At 38.0% G+C, this 19,123-nt stretch overlaps 2 protein-coding genes across 2 annotated transcripts in view; both read right to left on the bottom strand.

The window, feature by feature from the left end:
• The window catches only part of LOC144960706 (uncharacterized), a 50,881-nt gene extending 49,925 nt beyond the window's left edge, over positions 1-956 (bottom strand). The window contains exon 1 of the mRNA XM_078893996.1: positions 629-956. The gene's annotated coding sequence lies outside the window, so the exon portion shown is untranslated. The remainder of the gene's footprint in view (positions 1-628) is intronic.
• Positions 957-12,837: 11,881 nt separating this feature from the next.
• On the bottom strand, positions 12,838-18,763 carry LOC144960328 (small ribosomal subunit protein eS27-like). The gene is made up of 4 exons (XM_078893399.1): positions 18,623-18,763; positions 18,215-18,323; positions 15,276-15,386; positions 12,838-12,978 (listed from the first exon to the last, which is right to left on the bottom strand). Exons 1-4 carry the CDS (start codon positions 18,626-18,628, stop codon positions 12,950-12,952), a joined length of 255 nt encoding a protein of 84 aa, XP_078749525.1. The 5' UTR covers positions 18,629-18,763; the 3' UTR covers positions 12,838-12,949.
• Positions 18,764-19,123: the final 360 nt, after the last annotated feature.

The following is a 19,123-nucleotide window of genomic DNA, read 5'->3' as shown; positions in this document are numbered from 1 at the left end:
GTAAAGATTTTGTGAAAAGTCTCTTTATTTTTAAAGAGCATATTTAATCTTACTACAATGTAATAATAAACAACTCAATATTATACTAAGTATTAAAGTACTTTAAGTGATTTTATTAAAGGCAGGGCTACCATTAGCCATAGGTTGGTTTTGATACTACGTCTACGTGTCCATTCATAAAACATAATGATGAGAGATTAATAAGTAAAATAAGAAGACATTACGTGCTCACTTCATCCAATAAATTATAATTAACTATCTAGACATATGGCTTGAACTTATAAATCATGATAAAATGTCAAAGTCAGAGTTTGAAATTCGCAATGGTTGTTGAATTAAGCTATCTAGCAATATCAATCAATGAATGGGAGCAATCAATTATGATCTATTTCCTTCTCAGCAGATATTTCACACACAATACAATTCAATTCAATGGGTACACACTTCACTTTACAATGGGACACTTCCTCTTTGTAATTTGATTTGCCTATGATTCATGGAACAATAATCCATCATTCACGATAGACTTTAAAATCAGCTGTCCTCTCGAATGATATAGACGGAATAACAACTGTCCTTACTTCACTCACACTCATACATAACACCAAAATACCAGTAAATTACTCACCTAGAAAGTCAACAGATTACGCCATCGTGTTTAACCACTCCCGATGCTGAGCACAAAAAAGGGGATAATAAAAACAAAGAGGATTTCCCTTTCTTTTCAACTGTAATCGCTAATCCATGGTGAACAAGTTAGTATAAAATCACACAATATCACAGTCTATTTATCTTCTATGACGGTTCCATTTCATCCGCCATTGTTATTCGATTATGCTAATGTGTTCATTCCTGCAACTCTCAGAGCGAGGCTGGCACGTGAAGAGATGCCCAAGTGCGTGAGTCGATGAGATCAAAGGGAGTTGAGTCAGACACCGACTTACGCTCAGAACTCCGTTAGAGTGCTGGGTCGGCTGGGTGAAAATCATTATTTGATACTCAATAACCAAACAATCTACCCGACGTGCAGGTCTGATAACCCAAGTCATTATGGGCTCATTGTTGTTATAAAAATCGCAAAAACTGACACAAAACATTGTCCATTATAACAGTTTTAAACTAGGCTCATAATTGCATTCGGACGTCAGACCTGCACATGTCGAATCCGCCCCGAGTCGAAACAGGCTGATTTTTTTTTAATGTTTTTTTTTTTCTCTTTGATGTTACTCTTTGCTTTGTCTAGCATTGTTTCATAAATAATATTTTTCAGATATTTATCTTGTATCCATGCCTATTTCTTTATTTATCACTTTCATATTTTCAAAATTCTAAACGGTGTAGGGAGCAATATGCCTTTTTATGTTGTGTGTTTGTGTGTTGGTGTGTAGTATCTCGATCGAGGCTGTTGTGAGTTGTTGTCATGTTGTTCCGTTTGTGATTGTGACGTCATATCTTGTTTGCCCTCGTATATAAGCGGCAGTCACCGCTTACTCGCTCCTTTTTTGCAATATGAATTTCTACTTAACGTTTCCTAACCGGATAACCAAAATCTAAGTATGTGTACTTATTAAATCGCGAACTGCCCACTTCGGTGGAGATACATGCCTCGTGCATATTATTTATTTATTTTATTTTCTCCTCGTGAATGAGATGTAAAAATCTATTCACGGCAATGGAACTAGGTAACTCAAATGTATTCGTCCTACCTCGTCTTCTCTTCGTCCTCAATGTTTGTGTTTTGTGATACTATGGGATAACATCTGTGATGGTAGCGAAATTGTAGCACTAGCACATGTTTGAGAGTTTTGCCAAGATAAAGGTCATTTAAAATCGGTCCATATTTGAAGGACGAGTTTTCTGGTCAATTGTTGTTGTTTTTTGTTGTTTTTGTTTTTTTTTTGTTTTGTTTTTTTGTTGTTGTTTTTTTTTTTTTTTTTTTTTTTTTTTTTTTTTTTTTTTTTTTTTTTTTTTTGGTTTTTTTTTTTTTGTTTTGTTTTGTTTTGTTTTGTTTTTTTTTTTTGTTTTTTTTTTTGTTAATGCCGTGTCTTTTCATAGTACGGCAGTTAACTGGTTCAAAGAGGTCCTTTACTCACATTTCCTCGACCATTCAAATATAATAGAATAAGTAGAATGAGCAATCAACGTTGTTTTTATCGTCAATACTCAGGCTAGAGCCGTGACAAATTAAAAAATATAATTCCAAGACAAAGACAGAAAACTCGGAAAACAGATGTAGAAGACACAGAAAAATATATTTGTAATAGCGCATTTCCGGTGTCATGTCTCGACCTACATGTTAAGTATTTCTGTTGATTTGGACCTTTTGTAAACTGCATTGAGCACCATCAATAGAGATTGAGTAGATTTATGAATAAAAACGTGCCCAAAATGCCCACGCAAAACATACCAAACCTTTGAAGCCAGTTTTAGCTCTAGTTCCATGTTGGGCTTGTCTCCGCCCAATATCCCGCTGTCCTTTAGACCTATGGTGACGAATCTTAAATGTTTCAGAACAGTGGGATAAATGGGTACGGATTTGGGCATCAGCATACAAATTGTATTATTGTAGTGTATCCAACAGAAGATGCTGTCTTAGATCGTAGCCATCGTTAACATATAGCCTGACACAAGAACGCTCTAGGACTGGCAGTTTGGCGTCATGTTAATGCAGGTTTGTGTAGCGTCTAGTGAGTTGTCGTTAGTAGAGCTCAAGGAAACAACTTATTTCATTGGTTGAACTATTGAATACAACTCACCATTTTGACGTCATTTTCTGGTCAATGTCAGGCTACAACTTTACTATGATGACGCTTAGATCCAGGCCCAGCCAGCATTACACTCCGCCTATATAGGAAACTCTTATTTCTGTGTAAAAAGTAGTCCTTCAGGGCCATTCGGCCACTAGAGCTGGAGTTCATCCCGGTTTCTATAGCGTGAAACAAATAACAATGTGAAATTGAATGTAAGCTTCAATTTAATTACAAAAACAGATAGAATCGACGTTTCGGGTTTACCCTTTATCAACAAACAGGATGAATGAAACACTACAGATGAATGAGATGATGCGGTAGTGACGCTGTTAAGATGAATAAACAAAATAATTTATATAGCATGAAAAAGACAATAGCAATTGCTTGCTACTCTTAGGTAAGACTCTAATCTATCGCTAAGTACTTTTCGCCAGATCTAACAGACCCAGCTACCCAATCACTGTGTAAAGCTTGCCCGCTGTCATCCCGGTTCAGCTTTGGCTATCTGTCTACACTCTCGGGTTGAAGACTGTATGTTTTTTTAAAAAAGGTCTCCATTTTAAAGATGACTTTTGAAGTTCGTGATAGTCTAGTTAAAAAAAAAGAAGTGGTTCGTGTAATATTGTGAATCGTGAAGCAACTGGTGACAAACGTTTCAGAAGTTGGTTTTTGTTTGTTTGTTGCTTTAGGTCTCTTCCAACACAATTGAGGTTATATGAGAGACCGCTGAAACAAAAAAAAAAACAAGCAATCTAACAAAAATAGTACAAATGTAAATCAAAATCATAACCTAAAGATATCATAAGCTAAATTATAAATAACCAAGAGCAAACAGGCAGAAGATTTACAGAAAAAAAATATCCCCTGTCAGAAATACAATCACAAACCAAAGAAGCAGGATAGGCTAGTAAAGAGAAGAAGAAACGACATCACTATTGGATCGTACACCCATGCGAACATCATAGGTATATGATTCAAGGGTGATGCTCCCATCCAACCACCCTCAGAAGTTGGTGAAAACGGAAGAAGTAACAGAAAGTGACAAGCAAGAAGATGATGTGTATCTGATATACTGTATTATCATTTTATTGTAACTCTCAACGAAAAAAAAAAACATCAAGAATGATAATGTAGTTAACAATAATTAAATTACAAATTGATTAATGCTATTCCAATATGATAGATTTTATGCTTAAATTATCGATTTATTGTTGTGTTTTATTTGCATTGTAAAGCGCCTCTGAGCACATTGTGGATCTAGGCGCTATATAAATTCATTCATTATCATTATCATTAATATTATAGTCACCAATAGAGGACTCTTGACTTATACTTATAGCTGGATAGAATTACTCATAAACGTGGATGGCTAAAAAAAACAATAACAAAGACCTGAGTGACGCCATCTTCATTCTATCTATATCGTTGTTTGGGTCCGTCCTCCCAGATCCATATTCCAGAATACCCATACCGATGGTGGAGACAATGGCTGAGGAAATACTAGATATCGATCGATATCCTAAAACCCTAAACAGCCTAGTAGGTAATTAAATACCATTAACCCTATGGGGTTATCTGTTCGTCAAATTATCATAATCGGGGTGTCATTCTTGTTAATTTAAATCATTCTCTTTATTCAATCGGATTATTAAATCGCTTAGTTAAAACCGAATACAAATGCATTTCTTTGTGTTAGTTCCGAGGGGACATCACTGAACACTCATGAAGACCATTTCAACTCTTCGCATCGCTACCATTATTCTGCCAGCTCAGCATGCCATATATGGAAATATGGGACTTTTCCTTTTTCATATATTACCCGTAGCCTGTTATTGAGCTTTTTTTTTTTTTTTAATCGAGCGCACTATCCACTAAATGTGCTCAAAGCGCTTTACAACAGTAACATTCATCATGTAGGACGGGACATGACGCCGGTTAGGCGATATTACAATACTTCGGACAAAAACAACGCTGTTAACGGCCAGGTGCTCGTTTTACATCTGAGTACGGTGAGAGAATGTGAGTAAAGAGCCTTTTCCAAGGACTCAACTATGCGTCGAGCGAGGCTCGAACCCAGTACCCTCCGATCCGAAAGCGAGTGTCATACCTCTCTAGACCAACAGCTGGAGAAGGCTGGTATGCGCTGGCAGGTGAGATGGAGAGACTGGCCAACGACAGAAGAGGATGGAAAAGTTTCATTGGTGCTCCATACCCACTGTGGGATGAGGACTGAACAAGGAAGACTCCGTACTCTGGAAAGACACGTATTTTAACAATAAATTGACCAGGGAACTCGTCCTTCAAAAATTGATCGATCTAAATGACCTTCACCTTGGCAAAAACTCTCAAACCCGAGATTTACTGAAGATAAGATCTCGCGTGGTCCCAGGTTTGAGAGTTTTTGCCAAGGTGAAGGTCATTTAAATCGATCGATATGTGAAGGACGAATTTTCTTACCAATTTTTTTAATATGTGACTTTTTTAAAGTACAACAGTTAACTGTTAACTGGTTACTGCTCACATAATATGCCGAAACCGATGCACCCGCCTAATGAAAAATATACAGAGGAAAACGGAGGGCAAACGAAGAAGATGAATGTAGATAGTAATGCGCTTGGCTAAGAAGCTCACAACATTGCCATCCGAAAGTATAACGGGCCAACATACCAAACTATGTGTAACCGTAAGCGTTTATAGATAGAAAGAATGAAGTTGACGCCAGTCGCGTCTTTGTTATTGTTGTTTGCCATCCACGTTTATTAATAATTATCACTCAACTGCATCATCCAGACTATAAAAGTTCATGGTTACACAGAGATTTGTGTGTTGGTCCATTTTACTTCCGGATGGCAATGTTGTGAGCTTCTTAGCCAAACACATACTATCTTTCTTAGCTATGTTTACAACTTTCATAAATAAAGCAGCATGTTTACATTTACTTTTATTAAGAATTATCCAATCGTTGAACAGCAACAAATCATGTGATCGATGAGTTGGTTGGACGAAAACATGAATATAGTCGCTCCCATTGAACTAAGCGTTTTAATCTTCAATTGTTCCATAAATTGTGTCATGACTGTAGTTCAAACTAACAGGGGGGTTTCCCCGGAAAATACTTTGACCTATATTATTATTATACTTATACGAAGCACATCATGTGATATTAACACAAATCTGATCTGACAACACACTGAAATATGTAACTAGGCATGTGGTGAATGTAAATACAGGGATTGATTTTGATAATAATATTGTGTGGCCCGTGGTATTCGGAATGAAGCTAAACCATAATAGTAATAGCAATCTAGAAAACGCGTTTAGCATACTATGCTATGCTATGAGCTGAAGAAAAGGGGAATCCTTTAGAGACTTATCCAGCCTATGGGGCTGGAGTTTCTATACAATATCAAACATGATAATAGAAATTGCGTGTTACCCTTTCAATAGGACTCTAGGCTATCGCAAAGTAACTTCTAGAGCATCTAGTCGAACGGTGTGTTGTGATGATGCTATCGGGCGGGTTCGCGACGGTGCACGAGTGTGGACCGGACTTTGCTGGTTGGTCGATCGTCATAACATTGTAGTGTGATAACCATAAGTAAGAGGCTGAAGCCAGATGGTGCAGACCCAGCTATTCAGTCACTTCTGGGTGGACTGGAGTTGGGAGGTGGAGAAAAAAAAGGTGGGGGGGGGGGGGGGGGGGGGGGGGGGGGGGGGGGGGGGGGGGGGGGGGGGGGGGGGGGGGGGGGGGGGGGGGGGGGGGGGGGGGGGGGGGGGGGGGGGGGGGGCGCCAGAAAAAATCTCGGCTTCATCCGGGATCGATCTTGGTCTTTTTGCGCGTGAGCGAGTGTTCTACCAACTGAGCTATCGAGAGCCCACGGATTCTAGAACACACCACTTAACAGGTAGGACGAGACATGACGCCTGTTAGGCGACATTACAATTTTTTTTTTTTCTGACGTTAATATTGTTGTAGTAGGTGGTAGTGGTGGTAGGGGTGGTGATGTGTTGTATTAGCGGTAGTGATGATAGTGATTGGGATGGTTGTAGTAATGATGTTGGGGGTGGTGATAGGGATGGTGTTGTAGTAATGGTGGTAGGGATGATGATGTGGTGGTTGTAGTAGTATTAATGATGATGATATGGTAGTAGTAGTGACGATGATGATGAATTGGTGGTAGTTTTGGTTGCAGTGATGCTGACTTGGGGGCGTTTTAGTAGTGGTTGGTGGTGTCGATGATGTAGTGGTGGGTGTAGTAGTAGTTGTAGGGATGGTGATGTACTGAGGGCTGTACAAGTACAAGTGGTGGTAGTGATCATGACGTGCTGGTGATGATTGTTGAAAGGACGGTAATGAGAACGATGTAATGTAATGGTTGTTGTAGTAGTGGTAATGCTTAGTGACGGTGACGATGAATTGGTGGTAGTAGTAGTAGTAATGATGATGTAGTGGTGGTAATGACGATGATGATGAAAGGGTGGTGGTTGTGATTGTAGTGATGATGATAGGGTGGTATTGGTGGCTGTAGTAGTGGTGGTACTGATGATGTGGTATCGGTTGTTGTTATTCATGTTGGTCGTTGCGATGATGGAGTTGTGGTTGTAGTGATGGTGATCTCTCAAAATTCTAGTTTTCTCCTGAAATGAAATTCAATCTTTCAAGATTTTCTGTTATATCAAAATCAAGGCATTTTCAAGAAAACCTTGAATCTAAGGAGGCCGCGGGAATCATGTGTTAACAGTGCAGCAGAGACGCTGACTTTAAAATTGGCTCACGGGAATTTCAAACACCACTCGTAGAAATGTTAATGCCGAAAGAGGAATTTCCGCATACACAAGATAAGGGAATTGGGATGGTATCATTGTGTTTACATGTTGTAAAAAATAGATAACTGATTAGAATTATATTATGATACATAAACACATTGCCAAATACAATCCCAAAGTTTCCTTATTTCAAATAAAGTAAAGCTCTAAAACCTAATGGTAGTGATTGTAGTACTGGTGGTAGTGATGATGATGGTGGTGTAGTAGTAGTAGTGGTAGTGATGATGATGTGGTAGTGGTGGCTGTAGTAGCAGTGGCAGTGATTATGATATGGTGATGGTTGTACTAGTCACCAAATAGGTTTCCGATTACCCTAGCAAATATTAAATGCCAGGACGAGATCCACACCAAACATGATACATACTCCTCTCCAAAAAAAAAAAAAAAAAAAAAAAAGGCAAGCAAACTTCGATATCTCTACTAAATGTGCCCAAGAATTTTACAAGGGGTCCCCAGTCAACAGTAACATTTACACATAGGACACCACTTGACTACCGTATGGGCGCTATTACAATTTTTTTTTCCTGGGCCAACGTCATTACAAACCAGGTACCCTTTATACACCGAGGTATATTGAGACATTAGCGTCATGAAAGTATGTAATCAACCATTCAGTAGAGGATCCCAGTATGGGCAGTGAAATTAAAATCATAACACCATTCCCGAAATGGGACAGGCGAAAGAAGGCAACTTAATTTGGTGGAGTGGAAAGTAAGGGCCACACTTTAGACTTCGAGATCACCAACTGGTGACAGGGGAAAAGGATACATAAATACATGACAGAAAATTTCTAAGAACAGACCCAAGAGCAACCATATTTGTGTAGAGCTGTATGGCAAGCCCCCCCCCCCCCCCCCCCCCCCGCCAGGAGGCACAGGAATTGAATCCCAACAAAGAGAAAAACAACCAAACTTTACATAATCCAAAAGGATTAAACGAGCACTGGACCAAAAACAATTGCTTCCCATGAAATGTACCAAACGGGCAGTTTTGTCTTGAAAATAAAAGGACTAAATAATCATACATTTTATGCTTGTTTATGATTGGTGGTTGGGAGGGGGTATCCATGGAACAAATTGACCTCACCGGAATTTGCCGTCACCCGGAATTTTTTGCTCCAGAACGGAGTCCATGGAACAAATTGACCTCACCGGAATTTGCCGTCACCCGGAATTTTTTGCTCCAGACCGGAGTTTTGGCATCACTGCAGTGGCAGTACAGGCAGGTATTCGTTTTACAACTAAGCATGGTAGAATGCGAGTAATGAGCCTTTTCCTAGGACTCAACTATGCGCCACACAGAGCGGACTCGAACCACGGACCTTTCCATTCGAATGCAAGTGTCATTGGTCATACTCATACCACTGGACCACATATGAAATGACTACAAACTAATCACATTAAAAACTAAATGTACCAGATAAAAAATGTCCATTTATGGACCAATTTTCCTCTTGGCTTAGAATCCCAGCTAAAGCAAAAGCAAGCAAGCTTATTCCAAGATGGGGGTCCAGACAGTTGGTAGAGCACTCTTCACACGCTAAGGGACCAAGATTGATTCCGTGTGAAGTCAAGATTTTTTCCGATCCCCTTGTCCACTCAGCAAGGATCGGGTAGCTGAGCCTGTTAGATCTGGTGGAAAGTACTTTTCAATAGACTAGCTAGTATCCTATCAAAAGGGTAGCAAGCAATTGCTATATTATTCGTTTCACGCAAGAGAAGAACCAGGATACACCCCGGCTCCATGGCTCTAAAAGATCAAATATAGGATATAAGACACAGTGAAACCTTTGCTTTGTTTTAAGGGTTTTACGGCGCTTGCAACACATTAAGGTCATATCAGCTCCAGCAAAAAGGAAGAAAATGGGATACATAAGTTCTAAAATTACAATTGGATTCAATAGTCTGTCACGTCGCCCAGCAACGGCGGCCATCATGGTTCTAAACAAAGAAAATTTGTACTTTTTATTCTTCATGCTGGCTAGAACTTTTCATATGTCATGTGATCAAAATGTATAAAAGTCAAAACAAGATCAGATTTATAATGTTTTTCTCCTCTAGATACACTTTTATGCTCGTCGGAGAAATATTTCATAAGGGCGTCCGCCATTGTTCCGATAGTGTAGAGCCAGTTACTAAGTTACCATGCGTCATTACGAGGGAAGTGACGTCATGACTGTTGAAGCGAATTAAAGCACTCAAGAAATGGTAAGACTAAGACAAAGGAGAATTGGTTAAGGAAACGGATGTAGATTCAAAGAGCACTATACTTGTACTTATTTTGAGATCACTTGTCTCATCCAGACACAAGCACATGTCCCCACTAAGAGGAATACATTCAAATGTTTACAAATCATATATGTAAACAAAAAATAACAGTGCATAACAGATGATTTACAAGGAAAAAAAAATCATCTCCCAAAACAAACCATACATTTGAAATCCAAGACAAAAGACAAAGCAAGTTGGAAAACAGACATAGGGCGATAAAAGACATTATAGTAACTTACTTAGGAAGTACCTCCCTGGCCACTATGGGAGGTCACGAACCCCACCCAGAGAGTAACCTTTCTTCACATCAGTCAAACAACCCCCCCCCCCCCCCCCCCCCCCAATGAACACCGGCAATGGCTCGTTACCCCTTTGAATGTGATGATCTTAACTCACTCAACCCTAACACAGACTATATCCGTAGTTTACCGGGTTACTTTTACTCCATGCCAATTTATTACATTTTTATGAGACAAATTATAGGCGTTGTACCAAAGCTAATGTTTTTAACTTTTTTGCATGTTAATAATAGTTGAATAAAACTCTATGCACATGCTCATTTAATACATTTTTTTTCCAATTATGAAAAGCAGCAAAAATATCTAGGATTGAGTGAGTTAAGTAACCTGCAGCAATGCCTGACCGATTGTTTGTTTTTGTTTTTAAGGGTTTTACGGCGCTTTAGGCCATAGCAGCGCCAGTAAAAAGGAAGAATATGGGAAAGTAAAAAGTTCTAGAATTACAATTAAAGTACACCCAAGAAAAGAGCTTTTAAAAAAAAAAAAAATATATATCTATAAGAGCAATATCCACTTAACATACTCAAAACGCTTTACAAGGGGTCCCTGACCAACAGCAACACATAACATGTAGAACGAGACATGATGCCTGTTAGTCGATATTACAATTTTTATCGGGCAGAGACAGCGCTGTTAATAGCCAGGTACTCATTTTACACCTGAGTATGGTGAGATAATGTGAGTAAAGAGTCTTTTCCAAGGACTCAACTATGCGCAGACCGAGGCTCGACCCCAGGACATTCCGATCCAAAAGCGAGTGTCATACCACATAGCCGCACAAATGGCACGACAAAGGGGAATTGGTTCAAATAGGAAACAGATGTAGATTCCAAGAGTACACTATCAAAGTACTTAGTATTGTATGAGACCACCTAAAAGTCTCACCCAGACACCAGCACAAGATCGCACTAAGAGGAATACACTCAAAAATTTACAAATCATATGTTAAAAAAACAAAAAACAATACACAACAGAGACATGATTTACAAGGAAATAATATAATCTCCCAAAACTATATAACTACACATTCAACTGTTTCCCTTCCAGCCAAGGACAGGACAAAACCCAAGTAATCTCATTCCAAGACAAAGACAGAAAGCAAGTTGGAAAACAGACATAGGGCAATAGAAGACGCAGTGAGTACATCCCTGCTCACTATGGGAGGTCAGGAACCCCACCCAGAGAGTAACCTTTCACAGTCAAACTTCGGCCCCCTTCCCAATGACTAATGACAAATGCTCGTTACCCTGTGAATGGGATGATCTAAAGTGCATGCAGCAAAACCCCCCGACGGAACCAATTCAGGTAACCTTCCATCGCTGGACGGACAATGACTGGGGCAGCGTGGCTCAGCGGTACTGTCTTTGCTTCGTACCCAAAAGGTACTGAGTTAGATAGTCTGCCGCTTCGCTGTGTGGCCTTGAGCAAGTCACCTTGCCTCAGCTCAATTTGCAGTGCTGCACTGCGGATGATGCATGGGTTATTCCAGTCTTCCCTTGGAATAGATGACAAATTTCCCCTATGGGACGAATAAAGGGAATTGTATTTTATTAAAAGCTCAGCTACACAAAGGGCCAGAACCAGTCAATTTATTCGCAAGACAGGTGCCCTACAAAATGAGCTATAATTATGACCACTGTCACCAAATAGATTTCTGATTACCCTGGCAAATATCAAATGCCAGGAGATGATCCACACCAAACATGATATATACCCCCATCCAAAAAAAAAATAAATAAAAAGGCAAGCAAGCTTCGATATATCTACTAAATGTGCCCAAGAACGTTACAAGGGGTCCCCAGCCAAGAGTAACATTTACATATAGGACACCACTTGACTACCGTATGGGCGCTATTACAAATTTTTTTTTTACTGGGCCAACGTCATTACAAACCAGGTACCCTTTATACACCAAGGTATATTGAGACATTAGCGTCATGAAAGTTTGTAATCAACCATTCAGTAGTGGATCCCAGTATGGGCAGTGCAATTAAAATCATAACACCATTCCCGAAATGGGACAGGCGAAAGAAGGCAACTTAATTTGGTGGAGTAGAAAGTAAGGGCCACACTTTAGACTTCGAGATCACCAACTGGAGCCCAAGAAAAAGGATACATAAATACATGACAGAAACTTTCTAAGAACAGACCCAAGAGCAACCATATTTGTGTAGAGCTGTATGGCAAGCCCCCCCCCCCCCCCCCCCCCCCCCACACAAAGTCCAGTCCTGGCTAGGACAAGACCATATAATCTCACTCCAAATAGGATTCAATAGTGTGATGTCACGTCCGCCCAGCAACCAGCGACTTGGTTCTAAACAAAAGAAAATGGATACTTTTTATTCTTCATGCTTGGCTAGAACTTTTTCACATGTCATGTGGTCAGAATGTATAAAAGACAAAACATGATCAGATTTATAATGTTTTTCTCCTGTGGATACACTTTTATACACGTCGGAGAAGTATTTCATAAGGGCATCCGCCATTGTTCCGATAGTTTAGAACCAGTCACTATGCATCATTACGAGGGAAGTGACGTCACCACTGTTGGAGCCTATTAAGGAAAGAAAACCCAATAGAAGAGGAAAGCAGATATGACAAGCAAGTGATGATCATCCCAGCCTTCCAAAGGAAGTTGAAAATCTTCACACCCAATTTATAACAATAAAACAAACCAGCCAACACGTGATATAAATTATACTCCGCAGAGTAGCGACAGTTTATTTTACCATTATCATCATATCTCAGTAGTCCATTCACACAATGCAAAAACAACTTAACTATGTCACCCTCTTGCACAGTCTCAATGTTGCTTCTTCCTGAAGGAACATCCTGTGGAAAAAATGTAAAAAATAGATTAATAAATAAAAAGAGAAAAGGGAGTTGGATCCAAGCACCACAGACATTCATTCTTAAATCTTTTTGTCAAGCTACAGCTGCTGCTGTTACCGCCAACACACAACTACTTGAAAATTTCAAAATCAGTAACCGATACAAAATTCATCAGTAATAAATGGTAAAATTTCAGTCACACTACACACTAAACCAAACAAAAAAAGCTACATACAACCTTTTGTACGTAAAATAATCTCTGTATTCGAAGACCACCATTTACAAGTTAACAATGGACTACGCTCTCACAGGCATTTTGTGGAATTTTTTTTCCTCTCCTTAAAAATGAGATGTAAAATCAATGATCACTTTTACCATATAAAAACCAAAATTTCAATGAACGTATTAAAATTTGGGTTAATAAAACCACACTAAAAAAAACCCCAATAAAACCTATTATAGCTTTGAAATTGCGGGTAGTTGAAAAATGTATTGAATAAATTAAACAGCATTCAGAGATTTGCTCTGACCCCACAATACAATAAAGTGGGAGCCTTCAGTAACGGTTGAAAGAACTACAATAACCAGAAAGCCCATTTAAACAAGTTATCACGAATTCCCCATCCAAGAAAAAAAAAAAAAACAAAAAAAAAAAAAAAAAAACACAGAAAGGAAAAAAATTGAGTACAAAATCATAAACCAAATGACTAAACAAATAAATATATTTTACAATCTACTTAACAGATAAAACAGGAATTTAGCAATAACAAGCAGACCGCATTCAAGAATCTGTGATTTAATAACACAAACAAGAAATCCTCGATAAATTGAATTATTTATCTGTAAATCATTATAATATAACAATTCATATGGGCAATAATCGTGTTGAGATTTACTTTAATAAACACTTTTGAGATTAGAGACCAAGGATGATTAAAAATTCTGGAGATATATTTAGTCGGACGAAATTGATACAGTCTCCATCAAGACCGAAAATTATATGTTGACAATAAAGTTATGACACAACACTGGTAACAATTGTTCAAATTCATATCAATTTGTAAATCAAAAATATAAATATACTATACAAGAGACACTTCTTGTGGACTGCTCCAAGTTCAATAATACTTATAATAAATAATGAGTCCCATCTCAAATTTATTCTGTTACAAAAAAATTAAAAGGGTTGGGGGTCAAAATTATCCAGTAAAGCCCAGATTAAAATATTGCCAACAAGCCCAAAAATACTGGTAAATCAAAAAAATATAAACTTATTGATTTTTAAAGATTGATATACGAGCAAATTGCAAACCTGTTTTAATACTTATGAGAAATTCTACCTCTCTTTGAATCAAATGATTTTTTATAAAATCTGCTAGGGCACAATGAAGGTACCCACAATGATACATCATAATTTGACCTTCAGAATCGTAACCGTGCCACCATGTTGCCAGATTCATTTGCGCACACCTACACATTTTTCATTACCAGGCCAATTTTGATAGAATACTCAAAAAGATTTTCTCTATCTATATTAATGTCAAGAATACAGTAGTATATTTATCAAAACAGACGAGTACCTGTCCGTAATAGTAATAGCCACTATTTCTCCGCAAAAATTGCACGCCCCCACTTTTTTAAAGTAAAAAATAGGAGGGGCTCTTTTAAAAAAATTTGTTCTAAAATTTTGAAACGGCCTTGAGATGGGGGACCTTTATTATAAATATTATAGGACATGAACCACTCCAGTAGATGTTTCTCTGACATAGTAAACTTATACACTCCAGCACGAAATCCTCTAACTCATTCAAATGCCCCAAAATGATTTTTACTTACTATTCCCTATCATTACATCCCCTCCTCGAACACTGTTTAACTAATTTCACCCAACCAACATGAAAAATTAATTATCTTTTAAAATTATGTACTATACCAAACTCTCATTTATTCATCCTCATGCAGAAATTTGTCTTAGGATGACTGGAATAACCCAGGTGTCAGCCACAGCACAGCATCGCATTTGAAATAGAGAAAGATAGCTTGCTGGCAGCCACATAACATAGTGGATATCCAAACTAGGTATCTTTCAGGTATGAAGCAAAAACCACACCCCCCCCCCTTTACTCCCCATCAAACGTCATGGCAATGTATGCATTCCTCGAACGTTTTTGCATGTCCTGAGAAGTTCGAAGAAACTGTGCTGGAGTGTATTGGCAAAGTCCTATGCCTTTTCTCCAGTCATATTCAATATATCTTGGAATAAAAGGCAATTGACAATCCACTTAATTTGAACGTACCTTCTGTTAATCTGGCCTTGCCTCCTGTGGGTTGACAAAGAACGGTAGAACATCCGACGCACAACACCACAGTCTGGGCATGGGAGAACACGGTGCTAATTTTGTAGCAGCCTGCAGGGGTGATGAAATGTGAGAACATTTGAGTTTGAACTACATTATGCAACAGTGTCTCTGAGTAGTATTACATTCAATTCAATGCACTGAACCAAATAATTGCTTTGCTTGTTTGTTTTGAGGGTTTTACGGTGCTTGCAACCCATTAAGGGCATATCAGCGCCAGTAAAAAGAAAGAAAAAGGTACAGTTAAATATTCTAGATTCACAATCAAAACACCTGGTCTTAATAGGGAACAGATGCAGATTTCAAGAGCAAACCACCCTGATGTTGATAAAAAAATTTTTGAAAATAAATAAATTTTTTAAAAAAATTGTCCAAAACTTAAATTACACCTGTGTCTTTGTTACCGTAAATTATAAAACAAGCATTGATGAAATGCAACTCACAGATGTTGCAATAAAGACAATACCATTGGTAGACAGGTGGCTTAGTGATGCAGATGTTACACCGTTAGAATTTAACCTTGAAGGCTTCGGGTTTGATGCCATGTGAGGACAATTTTAAAAGGCGGTGTCTACATACACGGTAACCGGGCACCTAGCCTCAGGATCTACGTACGCGGTAGCTCCGGTAACTGGTTTGCCGCTACAATACAAGCTATGGATAGACCTCGCTCTGTATGTGTGTGTTAATTTTAAAAATCAAACAATACAATTTAACCCATTAAAGTTCATTAAAGTCGAGATTCAAGGTTACCTTGTATAAATGTTACCGTGTACGTAGATCCTGAGCCTAGGTGTCCAGTAACGAAAATAATGATTATGATACCAAAATATCTGCGATATTCCTCTTTATAACAAAGTTATGCATCTTCAATTGAACCCCTCTAAAACTTTTAGTAAAAGCGAACATAATTTCCAGTCATAAATTTCTTATGGGCGAGTTGAGTCACAATTTGACTCCCACTGATGCTCCTCACTAAACTGCCTAAAGTTACCGTGTACGTAGAAATATTTTATGGGAAAGAAAATTTATGACATTACTAAATCTGTACAATGTCTGTTTCTTATCCCCGATCATTTTAAAAAAATAATTTATTATCAGGAAATGACTAGCCGCCCTTAAGGACAGCCAGCCCTAGAGCCACCTCAAGTACGACTACATTAGAGGCTAGTCGTACTGAGCCAAAGACCCTTGTGACCGAAACCTGTTATTAGCCCTGATCGTATCAAAGGAATTGAAATAGGGTGTCGATATAGACAGATATATTATATTTTAAAATCAAATTTTTCATGTTCGTGAGTATAACCAAGTATCACTTGCCAGCCTTAAGAACGACTGACGTAGCCATCTAGATGCCATTAAATTACAGCTAGCCTTTTCCTCGCTATATCATCATTTTTTGTATATCATTACGATCAGCATTTCAGAACCAAATTTCTTCCCCTTTGAATGTTAAAAGAAAAATAATTCTTTTTTACTACCAATGTATAAAAATCTACATCACCAATGGCTAAGCAGCATTTGAAACCACAATCTAAAATTAAAATTTATGCTGCCCAACGGCTGTGGCAGAAAAACACCACCAAATTAAAAGTTATTTCAGGTAATGTCCATCCAACTGGGACAAATTAAGGTGTTCTGAGTTCGAAAACTCTTATTAAGTGCCTACCTCTGTGTCAAAGAGACCAAGCAGATTTGAGTGTTTTATTTACCAAAGATTACTTTTAAATATGAGTAATGTAAGACTTGTCCTTGGTAAACGTCCATTTGGCACTACAGCAGTGAGCCTAGTTGCTGTGACCAGACAAAATTTTTTTTTTTTTAGAGTGATGGGTCTCAGACAAAGTACCATAATTTAATGGATGGACTTTAAGGATTTATGTTTTATTTTCTTCAGGAAAATTACCCTATCGTTTGCGTTTAAATCAATACCAATTTAGCATAGCTGTTGATCGTGGATAAAATAGGATGAAATTTAGTTTCGGATAATTAAAAAATTAGAAATAGGTAAATCAAAATCCCATGGAGGGCACACGATTAAAAAAAAAAAAATTCATCTTAACTTTTCATAAAGCCTGCCTCTATTCTCACCCCCCCCCCCGGCCGATTGGATTACCGAAAAAAACGTCGCCGCCTTTTTGCGATTTGGATTTGATTTATTTTTTTTCTTTTTAATTGTGCAACTTGTCTTGAAAAAAAAATCAAATTAAAGGCAAAGTTGTATACCGCATCCCTGAAATTCATTCCATTAAAATCCTTAATCAAATCTTAGTAACAATTTTAGACCAGTTTTGAAATCCAAATGGTGTTTATATATGTTTCATTGACCTACAGCTGAAAAAATCTGTCGTCCCAACCCTTGAACTCATCCCATGCTCCCACGGCCTTCTCATAACCACCAGCTTGTCACTAGCCAATGAAGGACTATCTGGTCTATAGGCACACATTGTTCCATGTCTTGTTAGAAGGCAGTTAGATACTACTCCATGAATATGAATTAATATCAATTGACTCTGACTGAACTTTATGACTATTCACTGGGAATGTTTTTTGTTTCCATATTTTCTATTATTTTTTCTCTGGGCTGAAGTTTTCGTATTTTGAGAAGTACAAAGGTCTTGTTTTGAAGTAGTCGGACTTTCTCCATTACACTTTTCATTAGAAAATTGATAGTGATTTAGCTTACTCTACTTTTACTTTTGTGATTGTGTGCACTTTCTGGTTTGCTTGCTGTTCCACATACTCCTTCCAAGTGACGCACTCGAGTTTTGAGTGAGTGCAAGAGAACCGTCCCTTTAGTACACTGATTTTCTACTGCAATATAACTTTATCTTGTGAATATGAAGGAGACAAAAAACGAAAAAAAATTAGAAACTCACCAGGGCATTTGACATCCATAAAATAGCTGTTGGGGGCAGGAATCAAACGTTTACATTTGCATTTTTTCTTTTCTTCCTCGAATGAGGGATGAAGTAGATCCTTTGCTAACTGAAAATAGAAAAACAAACACCACGCAAAGTGTAAATAATTACGAATAATAGCGATCAAACATTAGAATGATTTTACCATGGTGGTGCAACATGTCCCACAAATGTGGCGAAATGCCAAAACTACCCATTATCGATAACATGTTCGTAAGTAAAATTCAATTGCTTCTAGAGCAACAACACGATTAAAATTGGGTAAAAAATAGAAATGCTTGGTATGGTAATTGTATGGGGATGAAATCATACACCCAAAAGTCAATTTCAATGAATAATTGCAATATTTTATGACATAAGACTTACAGGCATGTTTGCGTTTTGATGATGTTCAAGTGAAAAGACCGATCCGGGGGCTTGTGGGGTTAACTTCCGTTTTTGGATTTAATATATGGAGCTATTTCTACTAATAGTTTGGAATCTTTGATAATCTTGTCTTCACAACAATATATTTCCCCAGGTTTTATATGACGATTCAAGTTATCAAGAAGTTAAATGATCCGATGCGATGCTCACTAAATGTTTGTAAATAACGTGTGTCGGCTTAATTATAATACTTTTATAGTAGGCAGGTTTGTGCAAGGTTTGTTTACGTCTATTTATAGAAATGACTCACTACTAAATTTAGACACAACGTTCACCCAATTTTGGCTTTCATCGTGTTGTGTAACAGCTATGGTCAATTTACTCGTATTTTATTTATTTTTAAAAATGCGGTTGAAAATTGCAGATGGTAAAGGTTAATTATTTTGGTTGCTATAAGGGCGAGAATAATTATTGTTGTCCTTATCTGCTAAAGGGGGGGGG

The sequence above is a fragment of the Berghia stephanieae genome, chromosome 15 (genome assembly GCF_034508935.2).
Source record: "Berghia stephanieae isolate SIO BIC M18660-M18661 chromosome 15, UCSD_Bste_1.3, whole genome shotgun sequence".
In the NCBI taxonomy this organism is placed as follows: domain Eukaryota; kingdom Metazoa; phylum Mollusca; class Gastropoda; order Nudibranchia; family Aeolidiidae; genus Berghia; species Berghia stephanieae.
The sequence above is the reverse complement of the archived record's forward strand: the minus strand, read 5'-3'. Positions and strand labels throughout refer to the sequence as shown.

What these genes read in the sequence shown, in the direction of transcription:
- LOC144960328 (XM_078893399.1), bottom strand. An exon ending in TATGGATGTCAAATGCCCTG is followed by an intron (nt 15,387 to 18,214) that starts GTGAGTTTCTAA and finishes TCACCCCTGCAG; the next exon opens with GCTGCTACAAAATTAGCACC. An exon ending in CAAGGCCAGATTAACAGAAG is followed by an intron (nt 12,979 to 15,275) that starts GTACGTTCAAAT and finishes TTTTTTCCACAG; the next exon opens with GATGTTCCTTCAGGAAGAAG.